Here is a 16,946-nt window from a genome sequence, read left to right on the forward strand (position 1 = left end):
AGTAAGACCTATACACATGAATTCAAATAAAAATAAACTTACAATCAATCAACTATATCCAAAAGGACTAGATTTTCAAAGATGGTTAACTGATTTTTTTTTTATCAAAAGAGTACCAACCTAATCATTTTATATCTTGTCTATTCAAAAAGACCGGATTTTCAAAGGTGCTCAACTGATTTTTTTTTATCAAAAGAGTACTAACCTATCATTTTATATCTTGTCTTTTAGATATTAGTTATCATTTATTTGTAATATATACTACATCTTAATTCTACCCCCAAAATAACTATTCCTCAGAGTTTTTCTTTGGTGGACATTTGTCCTACTGTGATTGGGTGTTTTGGTTGCTGGTCCACATTAACACTCCTAACCCACGAGTGAGCATACCATTGAACACCCTTTTCTATTCGTTTTCTCAAGCTTGGGTTGAAATCAAAAGGAGCACAATCTCATCACAATCTCATCCGACGGTTAATATTAAAGGTTAACAAACACAATCCATTTATTACCCAAACAACCAATTAACACTTGACAAATGGCATTTAGAGGAGCCTGTGATTGAGCATACCCTGCTGGATTGGGGGGTTTTTTTTTAAAATTTTTTGTGCGCCCACTAACCCTAGCTCTCGAAGAAAGTGGAGAGAACCTTGATACACCGGAGGAGAGGGCGATGATGAAAATGCATGTTGATGAAGACTCTGATGCTAATCAGGAGGCAACTCATGTGTGACCATTTCTTCTGCTTTCATTGAAAACCATGAGACATGTGAACCATTTCCTGTGTTCTTCTCTCTCTCCTCCCGGTCGTCCTTCTCAGCGCCGCCGGAGCCGCCTCCTCCTTCTCTCCTCTGCCTTCCTCCCTCTTCTAACCGCCCTTGCCGCCTCCCCTCCGCAACCCTTCCACCTTGTCTCAGAGTTCGAGAAGAATGCTAGCGCCGAGCTCTCCATCCGCATCGCCGAGGCCGTCAACCTCCTCGACCTCGCCCGTGATTTCCAGGTTCACGGTGACTTCTCCCGAGCTCTTGATTCCTTCTCTTTGGTTCTCACTCACACTCGATCTCAATTTCTTTTCTTTTTCTTTTGATGGACTTTTCCAAGTTGCAATTTTTAGGGTTTCGATTTTCAATTTTGTCTCTCTAGGTGATAAAAGATTACAAGGACTTGGCTTTTACAGAGTACCTTTCCAACTCTAGCATACTCCGTAAAAGCCAAGTCATTGTAATCTTTTATCACCTAGAGAGACAGTGAAAAGCAGGCTCAAAAATGCAACTGAAAAAGTCCATCAAAAGAAAAAGAAAAGGAATTGGGATTGATGTGAGTGAACCGAGAGAAGGAATCAAGAGCTCGGGAGAAAGTCACCGTGAACTCGGAATCGCGGGCAGGTCGAGGAGGGCGACTGGCCGACGCTGGAGGGGAGGCTCGATGCGCATTCTCTCGGACTCCGAGATAGGGTTGAAGGGCTTCGGAGGGGAGGCGGCAAGGGAGGTTAGAAGAGGGAGGAAGGCGGAGGAGAGAAGGAGGAGACGGCGCCGAGAAGGACGGCCGGGAGGGGAGAGAGAAGAACACAGGAAACGGTTCACATGCCTCATGGTTTTCAATGAAAGCAGAAGAAATGGTCACACATGACTTGCCTCCTGATTAGCATCAGAATCTTCATCAACATGCATCTTCATCATCGCCCTCTCCTCCGATGTATCAAGGTCCTCTCCACTTTCTTCGAGAGCTAGGGTTAGTGGGGTGCACAAAAATTAAAAAAACCCTAATCCAGCAAGGTATGCTCAATCAGAGGCTCCTCTAAATGTCATTTGTCAAGTGTTAATTGGTTGTTGAGGTAATAAATGGATTGTGTTTGTTAACCTTTAATATTAACTGTCGGATGAGATTGTGATGAGATTGTGCTTCTTTTGATTTCAACCCAAGCTTGGGAAAACGAATAAAAAAGGGTGTTCAATGGTATGCTCACTCGTGGGTTAGACGCAATGACTGCACTCGACATGCACCAAAGAAACACTCAATCATGCATTTTGACGATATATCTACCAAAGAAAAACTCTGAGAAATATATATATATATATATGTGAAAATTCACATATTACTAAATACAATAAATAAAAATATATATTAACACATATTTGTAGCTCTCGGTGGAACTAAAAGTTGATGTCAATAGTTTTATTTTCTTGTTCTTTGAAAAAGTAAGCAAGACTTTTCAGAAGAAAATAACAATTAAAAAGAATGAGATACCAAGTCCATATTATCTTGTATATGCCTTTATTAGATTGTAAGATGGAGCTTTCCTTGTGACCCACTTGATTTCGACCTAACAAAGGCTTGAATTTTTCTTTTGGGAGACTTGTCAAGAAATGTGATCCGAATTTATGTTGACTCACACTGGGTAGTTACAAGACAATTGTAATATTAGAATGATGAATTATAATATAAATATAAATTAATGTGTTTAGCTTTTAAAAAAATATAGTCTCATCAAGATAATAGATTAGCGGATAAAACAATTATAATATTAGAATGATGAATTATAATATAATATAAATTAATGTGTTTAGCTTTAAAAAATATAGTCTCATCAAGGTAATAAATTAATGTATAAAACACTTGACTCCGTGTAGATGGTGAAAAATTTAACTCTTTTTCAATATAAAATTAAAATAATAATAATAAAAAAAAGTACATATTTGTTATGGTTTGAAGGATTAAAATGTCACATAAAAAAAGTTATTCATCCTCTGGATCCCTACTCTTGATATGTTATTAATTACAAAAGATAACTAGGGCCTATTTCTATTATGATATGATGTGTCCTCATACAAATCCTATATAATATATATATATATATATATATTAACAATTGTATGCATATATTTGAGAAATACAAAACTTTAACTAGGCCATGGACATTTGTAGAGCATCTCTTAAAAGAAGAAGAAAAAAAAAAGATTATTGAATAGTAAGGTGAACAATGGGAATCCCATTGCACTTGTGCTAGAATGGTCAAGTAGGGGTTTTTGTTGATATATATATATATATATATATATATTGCAAATGTGATTCAATGACGATGATTGAGTAAATACCGTTTATATGTTGATTTAATAATAATAAATGTACTGTGTTATTTTCATTCATCAAACTCAACAATGTACAAAATATGTGAGTATATATAGCCATTAAACTTGAATCCAACCAATGATTTATGTACGTGCTTAAATTTAGTTAGATAATTCAATATTTTTTGAGAAGTATGTATCATAAAATAAATTTTTTATTTTAAAAATAAAATTTTAAGATTTGTCTTAAAAATAAAAAACAAACTCCAAGGTGTATTAAAATATTATTGAATTAAATTTATTTGGATTTATATAATGTGAAACAAAATTCTGGTTAAATCATTTTATCATAAGTTATTGCATATGTTTGGAAGATACCTAACGTTGTAAATTAGTGGTTCATTATAATTGACAAATTATGAAGTAGAAAATTTCAGTTTGAGGTTTTATTGGTAAAAATTATTGTATCAGATTTATTTATTATAAATTAATATAAAATTCTTTCCTAAATATTAAATAATAATTATCCATCAAAACGTGTTCTTCAATATTTTATTTTATATTCACCATCAAGTGCAGATAATTAGAAATTTGTTCCTCTGTTTTCCATTTCAAACATTTCCCACCTTTTTATATTTTTTAATATAACAATTGAAATATTTCAGTAGTTCTGAACTATAAATATTTTATTTTATTTAATATTCATTGTCAATAACTAAGGCCAATTTCATTATTTAAAAATCACACTAACTAAATTACAAGACATATAAGTATGTCAGATTTTATCACCTCAAATCAGTTAGCAAGTAAATTTTTTTTATTTTTTATTTTAAAAAAATAATAAATTTTTTATCATCTAAATCTTAAGCAGTTGAAAACTTACATTTTAAAATTTATAATTTAAGATTTAAAGCTTAGTTTTAGAATGTTTTTTTAATTTTTAAAATTTAAAGACTAAAACGGCTTGAATTTTGAAGTTTTTGGAAGAACGAGATTTAAGATTTCAAGGTTAAGGTTTAATTTAATAATTTTTTAAATTTTTAAAAATTTAAAAATTTATACCGTCAAATTTTGAAGCTTTTTGAAAAAAAAAAACACGAATAATGACATGAATGTACATTTCCATAGTATTTTAATGTGATAATTTTTAAATAAAATAATAAAATGTTAAGTGGTGTCACCGCAACGTGGACATGTGATTTTTAAAGTTAAGCCCTTTTAATCTTCTATTAATGCAATAATTGTTTAATCAATCAATTAATTAATTAATTAACTTCATTTTTAGTTACCATTAATTCTTATCCTCTTTCTCTGTTAGTTCCGCTCGCTCATCCCATTCCATTCCTGAAATAAATAAATAAATAAATTAGAGAAAAAAAGAAACCCTCGACTTTTCCCCTTCTCTACTTCTCTGCTTCTCCTGCTTCGTTCCAGATCTCGGAGCTCGAACCCTAGAAATTGTTGCGAATCTTTGTCGCCATTAGAGTCCTTGAAGAGATCTTGAGGTTATCCAACCGCCCTCATGGCTTATCCCGCCGGGAAATCGGCGGGGATCTTGTGACGGGGTTTTTCTAGGGTTTTCTCGGCGTTTGAAGGATGGCGGCGAGTGGAGATGGTGGTGGTGGGAGCTGGAGAGATGGAATGTCGGCGGATAATATTAAGGGGTTGGTTCTGGCGCTGTCGTCCAGCTTCTTCATCGGTGCTAGTTTCATTGTGAAGAAGAAGGGGTTGAAGAAGGCTGGTGCCTCTGGAGTTCGTGCAGGTACTTGGTTTTTTTTTGGTTGGGATTTTTGTGTGTTGTGGGGTTGGGATTTAGATGAGATTCATGGAAAATTGGTAGATCTCAGTTGCTGGTTTTGACGATGATCAGGCTTTTGTTTGTTTTGGTTTTTTTGTGATTGCATTGTGGCTTTTTTTTTCCTGATTTTTGCGGATTGATGGATGGGAGGATGTTTGATTCTCTAGTTATTGTTGCTAGGCGTTGGTATCACAATTTGGACCATTTGTTTTCGCTTGGAGGGTTTTCTCCAGATTGAAAGGAAAAAAATTTGGCAACGTGGCATATATTCTTGTCAGTTACTGCAAATTTATGTTTTTAAGTTTTTTGCTTATTGTTGGACCTTATTTTTTTCACATTTATTGTGCTATACTTCTTCAGATGGTGTGTGCTCTATGCAATGCAGAATGAATACTTGATTTTAGTGTACATTTACATGATCACAGAAGAAGGTTAATAATGAGTAGTGGTTGAACTAGTCTAGAATGTTTGATGGTTTTTCTTTTTGTTTTCTTTTTTAATGTTAAGATGATGATTTTAGTCACATAATTGTGCAAGATATATATGAATTGGTTTAGTTGATCCTTTGACTTGATTTCTTTTAATGTAATTAGTAAGATTGTGGATGTCTAGCTTGATTCTTGAAAATTAGAGATCGATGTTTACATTGCAAGAGAGTGCTTTTATTTCTTGACTTCTATACATTGTTTGTTTGCCTTAGTCCAACACTGTCCCCAAATCTCTTGGATTTGTTCTTGCTTTATTTAAATTTAATTCAACTCTAACAATAACTTTCATTTTGAGAATCTAATATTTTGTGTTTGCTGCAGGAGTTGGAGGCTATTCTTACTTGTATGAGCCACTCTGGTGGGCTGGCATGATAACAAGTAAGATGTTGGTTTTCACTATACAGTATTGGTCTTGTGGACAAAATTAAAATAGCTTAAAGTTGGTGTTGGAGTCATTGCAACAATTTCCTTTATTTTTATTTTTGGTGGATCTAATAAGTTTGTCGTACTATTTATTTGTGTGGTAGGTCATAGAACATTGGCATTCAAAAACTCTTTATTGTATATTACCCCTGTTTGTAGAAGTTTGGGCTGTGATAGCTGACACCCATGTGGCTGTGATGATGTAACAGTGATTGTGGGGGAAGTTGCTAATTTTGCTGCTTATGCATTTGCTCCTGCCATTTTGGTCACTCCTCTTGGTGCACTCAGCATTATTATCAGGTATGGCCTGGGGCCTGGGCCTTATTCTCCGAACACTTGTTGTGTTACTTTTAAGGGGGAGGCTGAATTATAATATTGTTTTGCAGTGCTGTCCTTGCTCATATTATTCTTCGGGAGAAGCTGCATATTTTTGGTATTCTTGGTTGTGTTCTTTGTGTTGTGGGATCTACTACAATTGTTCTCCATGCCCCTCGAGAGCGTGAGATTGAGTCAGTTGCTGAAGTATGGGACCTCGCTACTGAACCAGGTTTTTGGTTGTTCTACAGTCCTTTCATAAAGAGCTATAGGGTTTTGAGATGCATTTTGTTCCTATCTTCATTTTAATACATTCTTGTTAGACATACAATTTAATTATTTCTATTGTTCCTATTCTAATGCCAAATTATCCTTTTTCTGCCTGCAGCTTTTCTGTTCTATGCCGCTGTTGTAATTGCAGCAGTTTTTGTACTTATATTTCATTTCATCCCTCAGTATGGGCAGACTCATATCATGGTCTATATTGGTGTTTGCTCATTAGTTGGTTCTCTGTCGGTGGGTATCTTCTATCATTATGCATCCACTTCATTTTTTCATTTTTGCCATCCTGTTAATTTTACACTAAATTTTAATAAACCTGTTTTTAACAGGTCATGGGTGTCAAGGCTCTTGGAATTGCTCTAAAGTTGACATTTTCAGGAATGAATCAGTTAATATATCCACAGACCTGGGCTTTCACTATTGTTGTAGTTACATGTGTGGTTACCCAAATGAACTACCTGAACAAGGTAACAAAAGTTTTTCTGCTTGGTTATCAATATCTCAATATCTCCATAAATCCTGTACAATACTTTCAAGAAAATTGGCAATGTAGGAAGGGATGCCCTCCTGATCCATAGATGTACCTTTTTTGTTATTAGTATTATTATTGTTGTTGCCGTTACCCTTCCTTATCCTTAAGGAGATTCAGCAAGTGTTGCTGGAGTTTGCATTTGACCTTTTTTTATTTGTACCTAAAATTGTTGATTGTTGAGGGCAGCTGTAAGGTCTCTATATCTGCTCCCGAAAATAGGCAGTGACATCTACTTTGAGCTTGATCAAAACTCATGATGATTTGCAAGGCTGATGCTGTAGCCAAAGCCCTCATATTGTGATAGGTTCTTCAGGAAATCACATCAAACAGCTTTTTTATACTGGAGGCAATTACATCAGGAAATCCCACCAAACTGAGAGACCTATATTTGTTTACTCTGGGATATTTCTTTGGACAATATGACTTTTATTTCCCAATACAGGGAAAGCACATAGTCTGCTTTGATTTTCAGACTTCCATGATCAGTTTTTGATAGATTTACTGTAATGTGCTCATGTACATGTCCAATTAATTAGTTGCAATCTTCACAATCCCTGCACTCAAGCTAAGGATGTTAATCAAATGGAGATCTATGTAATTGACCAAAATTCTTACTTTCTCAGCACTCAAGTGGTTGTCGTGTGAGTGAGTGGATAATCATTCATTTTGTCATCTGCAGGCGCTTGATACATTCAATACAGCAGTTGTATCACCTATCTACTTTGTGATGTTTACATCACTAACTATTTTGGCTAGTGTGATCATGTTCAAGGTAAATGATTTTTATTATTATTATTTTAGAGTTTTTATTCTTGAGTTGGTTAATAAGAATTGATTGCTAGCCTCTACTTAATTGTAATGTAAAATGCTCATCACTAGTAATGCTAGAGATTTTGGTAGAAATGAGAAAGAGAAAACTTCCATGTATTTTTTTGGTATGTCTCATACTTGCAATTTAGCAAAAATTAGAAAAGTTATCATCCACAAAGTAGCATTCTGATTCGGTCCTTTTTTTAACAATCGATAGCACGGTCACATTTCTCACATAGCAATTTACCTAGTTTCGATGACTTGTTTTTCATTACAATCATTCTTTGATTATATGTCTTTATAGTATCCTGTTGTCCAATCACTTGATTCAGACTGTGATTTGACTTGTTAATATCCAACTTCTTAAAGTGCCACTGCACCAGTTTGTAACTAATCTGACATCTTAATCATGGTCTATACATCTCCTTCTGTTTTAGTGCGAGTATAATTAGGAGTTTTGCAACACTGCATTCATGTTTCTTTGTTATCATTATTATGTTATGTGCTCACTGCAGGACTGGGATAGGCAAAACCCAACACAAATAGTCACAGAGATGTGCGGCTTTGTGACGATTCTCTCCGGTACATTTCTCCTCCACAGGACCAAGGACATGGCTGATGGTATGTTGTCTTTGTTTCGCCTTTCTGTGTTTGGGATCACAAACTGCCACTTAAAAGCACTGAATGAATGGTTCATCTGTATCCCAGGTTCATCACAGTCTCTGCCTTTGCGCCTTCCGAAGCATGCCGATGAGGATGGCTTTCCATCTGAAGGCATTCCTCTTCGGCATCAGGACTCATTCCGGTCACCTTGATATGTATGTTCTCATGATCTCTTCGCACACTCTAAAACTCGCAAAGAGGCCATCACCGCAAAATTCTCTTGTACTTAGAGAAAACCCGAGTTTATCTTTTTGGTATAGAAAGAGGCTACATGCTTGCTGTGTGATACACAAGAGTCTTGGTAACTTGTCATCAGGCATTTGCTCGGAGAATTACACGAATCACTTTAGGTTTTCTTGGTTTAATTCACATTTCCTGGAATTTGACTGCCAATATCATCTTGTAAAGCCATGGTAAGAAATTTATTCCAGGTGAAAGTAGTTGTCCATGTTTATTATGTTTTTAAGTGGAAAACTTTGTCGTTAACTGTTGTTGGTCGGATCATTGGTGTAAGCATTGATTACAATAAACATTGGGCACGAATACAACCATTATTCTTTATTGGCATTTCTTTATAAAGAATTCCTTTATTTCACTCTCTTAGTTTCTTCACGAATGAAAAAGAAACTTTGGAATATAGTAAACAGAATGCAATATTCCGTCACCTCATGCGTCATCACCTTATCCAGAAGATATTATATAATTCAAAGCACATAGAAACATTATTTATGCAAATTAATAAGTTTCTTATGATCAGCGATACTTTCAAGCTCCTAATTGTTTGCCGTCCGATATTCTCGACTACAACTGTTTTTTATGAAAATGTGTAACATTAGTTCGGACATATCAACATTATTCAAAGATGACATACTTGTCCCTCATATGTTATACCTATGTCTATATATACATACATACGTTTACAAGGGCCATCATAATATATATATATAAGGGATATTTACATGATAATATATTAGCAGACAGCAGAAGGCAAGACTTGGTTGTCCACATTGAGCCAATGACAATCATCAAAACTGCACTTATCCCCAGCTCCCAAATTCTCAGGAACATTAGCAGGTTCCAAAGAGATGGGAGCCCAGGTTGGAGTTCCATCCTCATAAGAGTTATGAGTCAATCGCCGGATATCACTACCATCAATGGCCGCCGTAAAGATATCCCCATAAGGCTGGTAATGGTGAGGATTAGCCACAGGCTCTGCTGAAACTCCAGCAAAGTCTGAAGTGAAAGCCAATCTCTTTGAGTCAGGACTAAACCATGGATGGTTAGCCCTCCCTCCATTTCCACTCTGCACCACCTTCCTCAACCCTGTGCCATTAGGATGTATCATATAAATAGCAAAGCTTCCATTCCCCGGATTATCCCGATCGGAGGAGAAGGCTATCCAGTCTCCGTCCGGCGACCAATTGCACATAGTATCAGTCCAAGGTCCTTCAGTGAGCCTCTGTAGTCTTGCATTCTCACCTAATTTTGAGTCCATAATATAGAGGTTCTTATGACCAGATCTCCCTGATCGGAACACTAGAGACTCTCCGTCCGGAGACGGTGAGGGGAATGCATTGTTCTCCCCGTTTTCGGTTAGTTTCTTTATCACTGGTGCTCCATTTTCGTCGTCCTCATTCAAAGTTACTGAGATAATATCAACTCTAGTGCTTTCAGTGGCGAAATCCTGGCCATAACTAGTGTAAATTACACCAGGTCTCTTCCAATCCCAAGCAGTCGCAAAAGCATTGCCGTCGAAGATCTTCAAAGGCGGAGAAGAGCCATCGGAGTTGACGACGAACAAGCCCGGAAGCCCAACGTAAGCAATCCGATCACCAGAAGGAGAAAACGAAGGGAAGGAACCATCAATGCGGAAAAGAGAGAAGGATTGGGGATCAGGGCTGTTGATGTTCTCCAACAAGAGAGAAGGGTCGCCGTTATCGCCACGGCCTCTGCAACGATGGTAGCCGAGTTGAGATCCATCAGGGGAGATGAAGGGATTGAAGTGGTGAGAGTTGGGGGAGATGAGGCGGGTGATTTCGTGGTAGGAGACGGCGACGCCGTTGTGGAGATGGATGAGCTCGATGTGGCGGTAGTGGGAGGTGCTTCGTCTTGTGGCGATGGCGAGGGTTGAAGGATCGGAAAGGGAGGTGGCGGGAGTGAAGGCGTGGAAGCCTGGTGGAGTGACGCGAGTGATGGAGGAGACGAAAGGAGGCGAGGAAGAGGAGGGGAAGAGGAGAGTGGCGCAGTAGATGCTCCACCAGCCGTCGGATGAGGAGCGGTGGAAGAAGAGGGTGGAGCCATCGGAGGACCAGGAAGGCCAAGCGCCATGTTTGATGAGAAGAGTGCGAGAAGAGCCGTCTAGGGTTTTGAAGATGTAGATGTCGGTGAAGAGATCTTGGACTTGGCCGGACCAGGGATGGGAGCCGGAGGAGGATACGGCGGTCCAGAGACCGGAAGGGGAGAGGGAAGGGGAGAAGTCGGCGATGTTGGGAGGGGTGAGACGGAGAGTGGTGGAGGTGGGGAGGTGGGTGGAGTAGATGGAGGACCAGCTCTGGCGAGGGATGGAAGAAGGGATGTGAGTGGAGACGTAGATGAGGTTGTCGTTGAAAAGGATAGGGCGATCGATGAAGGAAGGATTGGAAGGGAGGAGAGGGGAGGAAAGGAGGAGTTGGAGAGTGGAGCGGTGGTGAGGTGAGGAAGAGGGAGGAGGGAGGAGGTAGAGGTTGAAGGAGGAGTTGCGTTCGGAGACGAAGAGGAGGGAAGAGTCAGGGAGGAAGAAGCCGTTGAAGTTGACGGAGATGCCGTCGGTGAGTTGGAAGGAAGAAGGAGGGGATGAAAGAGGTGTGGAGAAGATGTCGAAGTTGTAGCGGCTTCGACCTAAGGTTGTGAATACTATGGTTGTGGTTGTGGTTGTGGACCTTGTGGTTGTGGACCTTGTGGTTGGGATGAGGAGGATGATGGAAAGGAGGAGGAGGAGAGGAGTGAGGATGGGAGACATTTTTTTTGGAGGTTGGTGTTGATGAGAATTTGGAAGGAGTTGAATAAAATAGAGGATCTTGTCTTTAATTTTTGATGAGGATGTGTGTGGAGGAGTAGTGAATAAAAGATGAGGTTGAGAGAAGGAGCGCCAGCCACTTGTGTTATTGTCGTTGTTCTAGAACTATATAAGAGATTGTTTGGTTCTTAGCTATATATTTAGTAATTCAAAATAGATATTAAATTTAATAATAATAGAATTATTAATTTTTTTTAATATTTTTATATTAATAATATGATGTTATTATCTAAATTATCATCTGGTTTAATGACCAAATATGATAATATTTTTTTCATATTACACGTAATATGGTAATTTTTTTACATTATCGTAAACCAAACGACACTAAAAAATTTGAGATAATGAAGCAAAATAGGCTTTTGGTTAATAACGAGTAGAAGCTTCTTCTAATCATAGAGTGTTTTGTTATTTGTTTATTTATTTTATTTTTTATAGGTAAGCAAATTTTATGTGGTATTATAGATAACAATTAGTCTCCAACGTGTTTGACTTGTTGTGATTTGATTAGTCTATGTGAGAGAGTGAGCAGTGGAGAGATTTGATATTTTGATTGAGGGCCTGGCCCCCAGAGCCTGCACAGATGTGCACTTTATTAAGAGAAAATGTATAAGTTGTATAACTAAGAACCATATAAATGTGTTATCAGTTTTAAAGCACCGGATGATCAAAAAGATAAATTCCATGAAATACATCCAAAATGAGGAGAGTAACAAAAATGATATCTAAGTCCTACATGTAACAAGGCACATCACTTTACTCATATTTATTTACAAAGATAAGCTTTTAACAGCGCCATAGGTAAGAACATATCCTTACAAAACCCTCCAAAAACTAGAAATGGGGCATAAATTGAACCTGTTAGTTGAAGTGACTTCCCAGCTTGGTGTTAATGCTGAATGAAGCTCAGTAGCTAAACATGAAGAAAGAAAGCATTAAGCCTTAATTTAAGTCATAATCACAGTGACAAAAAGTACCAAACTACTAGTCCTGGATATTAGAAAGCCAGTGGGGAAAGCTGGATGAGACTAAGTTTATCAAATGGAAAATTACCCAAATTCAGGGTCATCTTGATTATCAGCAAAAAGTTCAGCGAGTTGCTCGTCTGTCCACTGTGCAATTGATCTCTTATTCTGTTGGTTTGCTCCGGTATCAGGCCTCGAAGTTATATTTCTAACAGGAATTGTGGTGCTAACTCTGCATGGCAAGCTTGAAGCAACAGCTTGTGTATTTCTCCCATGCAACAGTTTTTGAAGGTCAGAATTAATCCCACCCTGCCCATTAATATTCTTTTGAGCTCCCTGTGCACTGCTCCTCTGCACAGTAGATACATTACAAGTCGCCATTTTTGGATCACTTGCTCTATGATTGGGCATAGCAACTATATTATTAGCGGCAGCCAATTCCTCTGCATTGCTAGTCTGAGCAGTAGGTGCGTTAGACATCAGGTTCTTAGGTTCACTTGTTCTGTTCTCATGCATAGCAACTGTATTAGTAGTGGCAGCCGAAGTTCTGATGTTGTTTAATAAGCTCGCTGCAGCACCTTCTCGCACTCTGTTACTTATCACAGGCTCACAACTTGAGTTCCTTTCCATCTGATCAGTGAAGATGGTTTCAGTCCATTGTCTCATGGATGATGCTGTTTCAGCTGTTCTTGATCTACCTTCCATGTGATTATCTTTTAAGACCAGACAGGAAACAAACACATTGTACTAAGAAAACAGGATGAAAACATACAATATAAAATAAAAGATGGAGCAGCTGCAGTTTGTATTTGAAGTACCACATCCTGCCGTAAATGTAGGCGGCAGCTGTTTAGAAGGAAATCCACAGTCATTGCTGATAAGCTGTTAATGAAACAACTTGAATTAGATTTAATTTCATTGAATTCCAATTATATATCCTTTATTTCTGTGATCATATTAATCTAGATGCCCAAGAATGTAATGTACATCTAGAAGGGCAAGAAGTAATTGCACACTAAGATATATGCATTGGATGATTAAAGCAGGAAAAAAACAACAGATTTGTCAATCTTTTCTGACCTTTAGCGACTGTATATATTACATATTTATAGCCAAGATATATGTGTGTGTGTGTGTGTGTCATAAGAAAGATGAGAATTTAAAGAACCACATGCTGCTAGAGGCACACATTTCTAAATATGAAAATTTTCAATACAAATAGACCAAGGGAATTTCACTTTTGCTGCAAAAGAAGCGCATTCAACATTTAAGGATCAGTGCAATACAGGAAGATAGTATCTGGAATATATATATATATATATATTTCAATAAATGGTGCATTCAAGACGATCAAAAGTGCAATAGATAGTCATGCCGTCGATGGATGCCAACCAATATTGGTAAAGACCACTTTCAGTAACTCATGTGATATGCTTGAGTTAAAGCACAACTGATTGTTGTCATCCGTCATCATGCCAAATCTGGTGTAATATTGATCAATTTACAGCAAAGCTTATCATGCCTCAAGTTTGATAACATCAACAGGGAGTTAACCAGGACCAGTTTTGAGTCATGGCTGTAACTAGTTTACACATTTCATAGAGTCAAAATTTTTGTGATGATTTTAAATGAACGCTGTCACCAGAGCTGCCAAAAAGACTCACAAGCAAGGGAAAACTTTACCACTATAAGACCAGCAGTGAAGTCATGTCCTAGGTTTACTTTCAGTACCATCAAATTATTAGATTAAGGTAGACATAATATTAGACAATCAGTACAAACTTAAAAAGCACAGATGAGGCATGCAAATGATTTAAACAGATAAACAAGATTGGAGTGTCCATACTATGAATGACATAAAAAGAAAGAACCAGTGATCACTCACCTTCACCACATTGTTGAATGTTATATTAAGATAACAAACTGACCGAACAGGCCAAAATACCATCACCTGGATGCCATTAAAACAAGTATATATCACACACCCACTCCAAGTCTATATGAATTTATTGGGAAAAAGTAGCAGCAATCAAAATCATCAACTAATGAAAATTTTAGCACTACAGGTGGAAGATGTAAGACCTGCTTCAAGATAAGGACACACCCAACAGATATGCCACCACCAAGTTTCCGGCTTTCAATAACTGTCCGATGGACGGAAGCATCAATCGTACCAGTCGGATCCTATTCAACACATTTCCATTCAAATTCACTTCCAAATTTATAGAATTCACAAATCTCAGGATAAAAAAGAAATCAAGAAAAAAACTAACATAATTACCTTCAAAGTTATGAACAAATCCCCCAATCCGTTGGGCGTGCAAGACTTCACGATCCCTGATACCTAAAAGAATTCAACATCCAAAATGCAATGCGATTAAAGGAAAATAACACACCAAACAGAATAAAATCAAAATCTTCACCTGCGGAAATCTCTCGAAATCACTTTCACAGCTTTTTGATCGATCCAATTGACACCGAAGAAGCGTGACAATGCCCTGATTCCAAATCATAATACTGAGACACATAAGAATCGAAGTATTAAATTCAAGAAACCTCACCGAGAAAGTTCAGGGCAGACAGCCATGGATTCATCTTGAAGTCCTCATCATCTTCGTCCAGATCCGGCCTGAAATCAACCCCGACTTCGGTCTCGGGACGAAGGCCAGTTCTGGAGGGCGGCACAGCCGGAGAGGCGGATCGACGGAGCATGGCGGCCTGGACGGCGCCGGCTGGACCAGGGATGAGTTTCCGTGTCTCCGATCTCGCCTTCAATTGAGGAGCGGCGTTATCCGGGGGTTGGGAATGAGAGGAAGGGCGTGCGGGTTGGGAGCAAGCGCGAAGGGAAGGAAGGGAGGGGTTGGTTAGAGGAGGAGGAGGAGGGGGTGGTGGTGGGGAGAGGAGCGATGGTAGGTCGGAGTCGTCGACGTCAATGGCGTCTTCCCAGCCGGCAGCGGCAACGCTGGCCATGGACATGGGGCTTCAAAGCGGGAAAGAGAGAAGGATGAAACTATGGCTCCGAAGTTCTGGTGCTCCGCGGAGTAAATTAAGACCGGAAGAAGTGGGCCGTTATTGGATTATTAAAGGTGTAATATCCGAATTTGTCCCTCTACTCAGAAATGCTCTCAATAGTAGAGGGACTAATTATTTAGTCCCTTCTACTCTAAAATAGCCTAATTATTTAGCTGTATTTTCAAGAGTAGAGGGACTAGATGGGAAGAGATAAAGGGTAGATGGACTAAATTGGGTCATTTTCAAGAGTAAAGGGATTAGTGGAGCGTATTTCTGAGTAGATGGACTAAAAGGGAAGAGAGAAAAGTAGAGCCACCAATTCGGGTATTACACCATTATTAAATGGATTCAGGTTAGGAAATTAGGAATCCGTTAAGATAAAGGCCGGACCTGCCGGAGGTAGGGATTTCAGCGGGTCTGTCGGGTGCAGGTTTTGTCATACCCGTACCCGTACCCGAACCCGCTACCCCACCCCCATACTTGAACAATGTGTTTTCAAAACCTCAATCCACATCCGCACCCGACGAGTAATTGGTACCGGCGGGTATACCTGCCCCGCTTTGACCCTATGTAAAAACATTTTAAATAAAATTAAAATACCAAATAAAAATTTAAAATATCAATAAAAAATCATAGTTTTTTTGTTTGAATGTACACCATGGAGTAGAATTGAAAATATATATTCAAAGCAATATAAAATAGACAAATTCGACACCAATAGAATAGGAATTTAAAAAACCCTAACAAAAAGATTGAATATATATAATTGGGTATATTTGTTAATTGAATTTCGGGTCAGGTTCGGGTTTTGGCTTGGGTCAGGTATCAGGATTCTCATACCTGCACCCTCTTTACATTAGTCAGGTATTATCCGAACCCGACCGGAAACCCAGTCAAACTCGGGTCGGGGTCGGGTTTGGAGATTATTGCCATCCATAGCCATAGGGGTGGACATGGGCTGGACAGGGTCGGGTCTGGGCTGGGTAAAACTCAAAAATATAACCCATATATTCAGGCTGGGCTAGGCCATGTTTGAGCAAAATTATTTTGGTCCAAACCCAGCCCATTTGATTTTCATTAGGCCCAAGCCTAGCTCAACTCAACCATCGGATGATGATCCAACGGCTTAGATTTAAAACGATCCTAAATTTCAAATCTAGGGACTTACCTAGATGATATTTTTCCTATACATATTATAAATAATATATAATATATTATTTATTTATTTATTTATTCAGATAGCGCCGGACTAAAATACACCTGACCCAAACCCAGCCCGAATTCATTCGGGCTTACACATTTGAGCCCAAATCGGATATTTTGGCCAACTTTTTAAGCCCAGATTTTGTATTTTTTTAATTAAGCTCAGGCTAGCCCATGGGTTGTCTGGCCCATGTCCATCCCTAGGACCTGGGTTGCAGATAAAGGTTCTATTTTTTAAATTTTTTATGTAACCCTGAAGAAATCAGAAATTGCACATATATATAATTATTACATTAAACTCTCAAAAAGATATCCCAATCTAAAGATTCAAG

The 16,946-nt window shown here is 38.2% G+C and overlaps 5 protein-coding genes across 5 annotated transcripts in view; 2 read left to right on the top strand and 3 right to left on the bottom strand.

Annotated features, from left to right (window-relative positions):
• The first annotated feature begins 4,444 nt into the window (after positions 1 to 4,444).
• Positions 4,445 to 8,946, top strand: LOC120258039 (probable magnesium transporter NIPA4). Its single transcript, XM_039265379.1, has 9 exons — positions 4,445 to 4,830; positions 5,676 to 5,732; positions 5,987 to 6,077; positions 6,164 to 6,324; positions 6,481 to 6,608; positions 6,704 to 6,841; positions 7,586 to 7,678; positions 8,232 to 8,337; positions 8,425 to 8,946. Exons 1-9 carry the CDS (start codon positions 4,665 to 4,667, stop codon positions 8,529 to 8,531), a joined length of 1,047 nt encoding a protein of 348 aa, XP_039121313.1. The 5' UTR covers positions 4,445 to 4,664; the 3' UTR covers positions 8,532 to 8,946.
• A 147-nt stretch (positions 8,947 to 9,093) lies between these two features.
• LOC120258038 lies at positions 9,094 to 11,444 on the bottom strand. Its single transcript, XM_039265378.1, has one exon. It carries the CDS (start codon positions 11,375 to 11,377, stop codon positions 9,350 to 9,352), a length of 2,028 nt encoding a protein of 675 aa, XP_039121312.1. The 5' UTR covers positions 11,378 to 11,444; the 3' UTR covers positions 9,094 to 9,349.
• Positions 11,445 to 12,084: 640 nt separating this feature from the next.
• On the bottom strand, positions 12,085 to 15,411 carry LOC120258216. The gene is made up of 8 exons (XM_039265576.1): positions 14,961 to 15,411; positions 14,823 to 14,897; positions 14,681 to 14,743; positions 14,482 to 14,583; positions 14,285 to 14,350; positions 13,218 to 13,281; positions 12,488 to 13,112; positions 12,085 to 12,347 (listed from the first exon to the last, which is right to left on the bottom strand). The coding sequence occupies exons 5-8, from the start codon at positions 14,345 to 14,347 to the stop codon at positions 12,341 to 12,343; spliced, it is 759 nt and encodes a 252-aa protein (XP_039121510.1). The 5' UTR covers positions 14,348 to 14,350; positions 14,482 to 14,583; positions 14,681 to 14,743; positions 14,823 to 14,897; positions 14,961 to 15,411; the 3' UTR covers positions 12,085 to 12,340.
• On the bottom strand, positions 14,377 to 15,369 carry LOC120258750. Its single transcript, XM_039266186.1, has 4 exons — positions 14,956 to 15,369; positions 14,823 to 14,897; positions 14,681 to 14,743; positions 14,377 to 14,583 (listed from the first exon to the last, which is right to left on the bottom strand). Exons 1-4 carry the CDS (start codon positions 15,367 to 15,369, stop codon positions 14,377 to 14,379), a joined length of 759 nt encoding a protein of 252 aa, XP_039122120.1.
• Positions 15,368 to 16,946, top strand: part of LOC120258751 (probable receptor-like protein kinase At1g11050) — a 3,366-nt gene continuing 1,787 nt past the window's right edge. The window contains exon 1 of the mRNA XM_039266187.1: positions 15,368 to 15,440. Within this exon, the coding sequence (XP_039122121.1) occupies positions 15,368 to 15,440 (73 nt within the window). The remainder of the gene's footprint in view (positions 15,441 to 16,946) is intronic.

Source organism: Dioscorea cayenensis, chromosome 4, assembly GCF_009730915.1.
Source record: "Dioscorea cayenensis subsp. rotundata cultivar TDr96_F1 chromosome 4, TDr96_F1_v2_PseudoChromosome.rev07_lg8_w22 25.fasta, whole genome shotgun sequence".
NCBI classification, from domain to species: domain Eukaryota; kingdom Viridiplantae; phylum Streptophyta; class Magnoliopsida; order Dioscoreales; family Dioscoreaceae; genus Dioscorea; species Dioscorea cayenensis.